The sequence below is a fragment of the Eumetopias jubatus genome, unplaced genomic scaffold, assembly GCF_037043125.1.
Source record: "Eumetopias jubatus isolate StellerSeaLion01/CBP00866 unplaced genomic scaffold, mEumJub1_p1.0 scaffold_14, whole genome shotgun sequence".
Lineage (NCBI taxonomy): Eukaryota > Metazoa > Chordata > Mammalia > Carnivora > Otariidae > Eumetopias > Eumetopias jubatus.
Genome location: NW_028274820.1, coordinates 108,826,083 through 108,832,082, shown reverse-complemented (window position 1 = coordinate 108,832,082; position 6,000 = coordinate 108,826,083). Strand labels below are relative to the sequence as shown.

Sequence of the window (6,000 nt, the reverse complement as noted above, 5' to 3'; positions counted from 1 at the left end):
AGTAGGTGCAAACCCATGGCGGTTCACGCCTGGAGTCCCGTTTCCCTGTTCCCAAAGAGGGTCACTCCCAAGTCGCTCTTCCCCTGACCTCTCCACTTGGAGTCTGGCTGGCACTGCAAGCCCTTCGCCTACCTGCGCTCGTCTCCTCACCGCTCCTCCAGCCGCGGAAGGCGCGGGGTAAGGCCGGAGGGGGTGGTACCTGGCAGGAGGGGGCGCGAGGTGGGGACGCGGGTCCGAGGGAGGGAGCGCGGGGGCCCAGGGAGGGGGTAGAGCGCGCGGGGCTGGGAGGGGAGGAGCTGGGGGCGCCGAGAGGAAGACCCAGGGAGACCTGGGGGCCGTGGGGAGGAAGGCCTCGGGGCGGGGCCGCGGGCGCGGGGGGCGGAGCCGGCGGGCGCAGGGTGCACCCAGGGCCGGCGGCCGGCAGGGAACTAGGCGGCCGGCCCACGCGCTCCAGCAGCCCCGCGGCAGCTGCAGGGCGCGTGGCGCTCCGACCGCCGGAGCCAGGGGTGCGCGCCCGCGGCTCGGCCCATGTTGGCATCCGCCGAGCCGCGATGAGGGCGCCCGCGCTGCTGCCGCCGGCGCTGCTGACCTGCTGTGGCTGGCTGCTCGCCCCCGTGAGTGCGTCCTGCGACCCCCGCCCTCCCTCCCTCCACCCCGACACGCGTCCTCCCTCCCGGGAGAGGAGCGCGGTTCGCGCCGGCTGCGCTTCCCTCCCGCGTCCAGGCGCTGGGCTCGGGGCGGGCCGGTCGCAGTCGGGGGTCCGGGGTCGGGAACGCGGTCGGAAACGGAGTCCGGAACGGGGTCCCGTCTGGGGAGCGGGTCAGAGCTAGGACTCGGGCAGGGAGCATGCATTTGTCGGTTCCGTCTGCCGCCCTGGATTTGCTAGAAGCAGGATCCAGTTTCCTCCAAGACGCTAGTCAAAGAGGAGCTGGTTTCGGCCGCCTCTTCCCCGAGGCGTGAGGCTGGCGGTGCCTGGCCGTCGCGTCGCCTCGAGCGAGAGACAGGGGTCAGGGCTGCGGCCACCTGCGCGGGCTTCACATTCCCGAGGGAAATTGGAGTTTGCCTTGTCACTGAATACTTCTCCTTCCACTTCCTTGTACTTGTCACTGGTTTGTATTTGCTTGAGTGTGTTTCGGAGGGAGACGGTGTGGCTGAAGAAAGTTTCCTTCCGGAAATATTCTGATTCCCTCACCCTTGTTGGAACAGATAACACACTCAACAGTGGTTTGTTGAAGGGCTGCATGACTGGATTCTCGAATTCTCAGGAATTCTTCCTTGTACTCGAAGGAAATTGTCAACCCAGGTGCTTGCCTTCCTCCCACGCGGAAGCCGGGCTTGCTCGTTTGTCCGTATCGCAGCCGCATCACCGGCCCTCTGGACTCATAGCCCCTCCGAGGTTGTGAAGCCAAGGACAGAGCTGTGTAGGGAGGTTGTCATTGCTGAGCATATCTCATTATTTAGGGGGTGAGAACCTACGAAACTCCCTTGCCTGGTATGAAGGTTACCAGGTCTGTCCTCCCTCAGAGGAGTGGAGGTTTAAGAAGACCCTTGTTAGTAATTTTAATGCTTTGAAAGATCTAGTTTGTTAGACGTACCAGGAATTATTCTGGCTAATGCAGCTTTGATTTCTAAGAGTTCCCAAAGTAAGTCATTGCTCTGCATATTAAAGAATGTCAGGAACCATAGTGTCTTTTTATACCTTGACAAACATTTTTTAAGTCAACATAATTTTCACAATTCTGAAACTTAAAGACCATTGACTTGTTCATATAGGAAAAGTACGGTCCGTTTGAAACCAGGAGTTTCTAACAGTTGGTGGTTGTCCAGTAATGAGCCTGGGAGGAGGAACTTTGTGTCTTTTTAAAACTGAGGGTAAATGTGGCAAAAGTATCAGCCTTTACTTCTTTTAATTCTGTTTAGGAACTTTATTCCTGGTGAGAGTCCTAATTAAGCATTTTGATAGTGGGGTAATTAAATACAGGCGGCCATAACATACCCAGAGTATGATAGTCTTACAGGAAAAGTAGAATTTTGTTCAGACACAGGAGGGTTGAGTCCTTGGGGTGGGGAGAAATAAAAAAAGAGAACGTTGGATTTTCATAAAAACAGAGATCAGAGACTATTCTAAGACTGAAATGTGCAATTTTGTCTTTTGCACACATTAATAGGCAATACTAATCACTATCTGTGCCGCAACTTTAGTTCCTGTGACCGATCACGATGGGAAATCACCCACCTCTTGTTTAGTGATAAATAACACCCTGCTCCCTCTTCCTCTCCCTGCTTACCCCTCTAATCTTTTTGAAAATCTTCTTCGCGCCAAATTCTAAAGTTTCAGATGTGACCTGCAGGCTCTACAGATAGTGATCCCGTTAGCGCCGGGTTCAGTGAGTACAGAGACTGTCCTGAGATGAGGAGTGCTGGTGTCCGGGGATAGCGTGTGGTCATTAAGAATAGTCTTATGAGTAGACATGTATGTACTTTAATTAAATCAAGGGCTATGAATTGGAGGACTCAAATATTGAAAGATCATTGGATTAAAAAACTCTGCTGCTGGCCAAATTAGTACCAACAACATACAATGTATTATGTTAGTAAGTTGTTTTCCTGCTCAGAAAAAAAAAATTTCTATTAGGTTTATATTTGTGTTATGAGTTCTTTACAAAGTAATTTTTTTTTAAATAACTGTGCCAGAAATATGAAGGTGATTGCTTTTAAGTGAGTGTTATTTGGGGAACAGTTTAGAACCATGAGCTGTTTTGTTTTGTAGAAGTGTTGTTTAACTTTCCCCTTAATGGTGAAATTTTTAGTTACTGGCATTTTTTTAAACCTTGACCAGGTGACCAGTGTTCACCCAGAATGTCGATTTCATCTGGAAATACAGGAGGAAGAGACAAAATGTACAGAGCTTCTAAGGACTCAAACAGAAAAATACAAAGGTAAGGTAGCGGCTTGGTGAGTACAACGGTCTCAGTTGGATAAGCTGACAGGCAAATAGCTCACGCCTCACTCTAAAAATTGATGCTTTAAGGTCACCTGCATTTTCAAAAAAAAAGTCTGTTTCTACTGTTTTTTAATGAACTGCTGGTAAAACTCATATGAATATTGGGGGCCGGGGGAATCCTTCCCATAATAAACCTTTTAAAAGAAAGCTTTTATCCTTAACAGTAACAATATCCATGGTTTGACATAATAGCAACAGTTACTAAAGTAATTTCATGGGCATTGTTATGCTTTGCAAAAGCAACTCCATTTTCCATGGAATGAGTATTTATCTGATTTCTTGTACTTAAAAATTTTAGTCACATCACAGATGATTTTAGTACAGTTAAGAATGGTGGAAACATCAGAAATTAAACAGGGAAATGAGACTTTTGTTTTCCTGAAGACAGACCTATTGTGAATACAGTGAATTCGCTCATTTTATTTTCTCCAGGTCGAAGAGCACATGCTGGGACCACATGCACTCCAGCTAGGCACATTCACAAGTCTATAAATTCAGAAGGTTCTGTGATAGCACCCAAATTATAACATTAGCAAAAACCTTTTGTCTTTCATCTCCATTCATTTTCAAGACAAAAGTTAAAATCAAAGTAAGTATGTGTTAAAACAGTTTGTTGTCCTGCAGAGGGACTTGAGACCAGAAGTTACACACATAAGCTTTGTTCTAGACCAGCACTGCCTAGAAGAAATAGTATGTGAACCACATAGATAATTTTTAATATTCTAGTTGCCCCATTAAAAAAGTAAAAGAAAAGTGAAATTAATTTTAATATACTTTATCCAAAAATGTCCAAATCATTATCATTTAAACTTGAAATCAATATAAAACATGGATGAGAAATTTTGAATTTTTTTTATATTGGGTCTTAAAAATCCAGCACTTGATTTGCACTCACAGCACATCACAATGTGGACCCACCATGTTTCAGGGACTTGCAGCCCCCAGTGGCTCCCACGCTGGACAGTAGGGCTTCAGACGGCTACTGAAATAGGCATCCTGTGTCCTTTCTGGTCCCCCGTGGAGCCTCCACTTCCTCAGCTGAAAAATGACATCTCTGACCCCAGGATTCCTCCAGGCTTAAAGATCTGTAATTTTTGTAACGCATACATGGTCCCCAGGCCGCATCTTCCAAATGGTCTGGTGGAGCCCTGACCAGGGAAAGGCAAATGAAGTAGCTCAGCTCCACAGCTAATGTGAACCGAGTGTCAATCTTATGCAAAGCCATGTGCTGACCATTAGCCAGCTCTGAGGAGAGATGAGACACGGGTCCTGCCAACCAGGACCTCGAGACCAAACAATCTTCATGGCCACTGAGGTCTATTCCCTTCAATGAAAATTAAGAGACTTAGGAAAAATAAATGCAGAGGAGCCAGACTTTAGAATCGTCTGGTGAGCGGCCAGTGAACCCAGATCCCAGCAGCACCATCCATGAAACCTCCTACATGGAGACGGGTAGGCCAGCATGCTGTCTGCTACATCCTCCGTAGGTGACCCTTGGCCGTCCGAAGACTCCTGGGCACTGGGAACTCTACCCCTCGTGCCATTATTGCTGGTCAGGTCGTTGACGCGCTCTGAGGCTGCCCACAAGTGGTGTTCACGCACTGGCATTAACTGTTCCCCTGGAGCAGCAATGAACAGAACCACTTCTTCACGGGAGTTCATCTTCCAGTGTCCGAAGGGCATTCATAGGCTCTGTGGGACCTCATGCTGCCCATTCCTGCCGCCTGCTTCCGGACATACTTCCCAGGCCCTCTGCCACAAGCTGTGGACACACACAGACACTCCCAAAATGGGGAAGGGAGGAAGAGTGCAGTTGACATTGCTGGCACTGGTCATAATGAAAAAGCAGACCAAGCTGAACTCGGTTTTATTACTGTTGATGGATCCCTTACAGAGGGCACACTTGCCCCTAGCCTGCAGCTGGGCAACTGCTCCCCTTCCTTGCTTCTCTCACAACTGATGTTTTAGGGAAAAGCTCCTGGAATACTTCATGCTTCTTTCTTGTTCTTCTTTAATTTCCCACATTCATCAAGAACATTTTGTTAACAAATAGAACACTGGCACTATTTCAGTGGGCAACAAGGAATACTTAACACTTAAAAAACAGCATATGGCTCATAACTTTCCCTCAGAGGAATCCCCTCACAGTTGGCCTGGGGTTGGCTGAAGACTGGGCAGAGCAGGGTGGAGGGGCCTTGTGCCCGTGACTCACTTGACAGGTGCTGTGTGATGAGAAATGGGACTAGTTCAGGGAAGTTAAGTTTTCTGCCATTCTGAAATAGGGTGTTAGGGTCACCACAATCGGGCTTTTTTTGTACATGAAAAATTCTTTATTACCGGTTACCTCACATAGATGGAGTGTGGCATTAGTTCATTCAAAACAATGTCCTTTTAATTTTACTCTGTTCCAAAGGCACAGGTCTCACCCGTAGTCCCTGGCCAACCCTTCAGGAGGGTAAGGTGTCGGCCTATGGGAGAGCTGACGGCCTTGTGGCTGGGCAGGGGCAACACATGGGGCAGTGGGGATGTTGGGGACTGTCCCCTTACAACCCTTGGTTGTTACTGTGAGGAAATGCAGGTTCCAAATTGCCCAGCTGCATATTTTCAGAGAATATTCGAAATGCAAACTTTACCTAAAATATTGCAATTTCTTTAAAAGTTTATAACTAGTTCTTAAAAAAAAGTTTTGCAGGAGACCGGCAGACCTCCTGCAGGACAGGCAGGCAGATCCTGTGAGCTGCCGGATCGCTCTCTCCGGGATGGCTGGACCACTCAGGCCTATCCCCACCATTGGACAGCACTTCATAGTACAAAGATGGGTCAAGACATCTTAGATATTCAATAGAGTCTCTGTCACAGGTGCCTCCTGCCTCGGTTCAGAGTTTCTCAGGGATGATCTGTATGTGACCCACATCAGACAGCTGGATGGCAATATCGAAGGGCAGAGTCTTTGAAAATCACTAGTTCACCTTGACATCAGCTTAAGCAGAAAGAAC

General features: G+C 48.4%; 1 protein-coding gene across 2 annotated transcripts in view; it reads left to right on the top strand.

The window, feature by feature from the left end:
* Positions 1-434: 434 nt before the first annotated feature.
* The window catches only part of VIPR2 (vasoactive intestinal peptide receptor 2), a 66,365-nt gene continuing 60,799 nt past the window's right edge, over positions 435-6,000 (top strand). The window contains exons 1-2 of one of the 2 annotated variants that reach the window (XM_028092394.2): positions 435-614; positions 2,840-2,939. In XM_028092394.2, coding sequence (XP_027948195.1) covers positions 552-614; positions 2,840-2,939 — 163 coding nt within the window. In that variant the 5' untranslated portion in view covers positions 435-551. The remainder of the gene's footprint in view (positions 615-2,839; positions 2,940-6,000) is intronic. The other variant, XM_028092393.2, reaches the window with a different exon arrangement.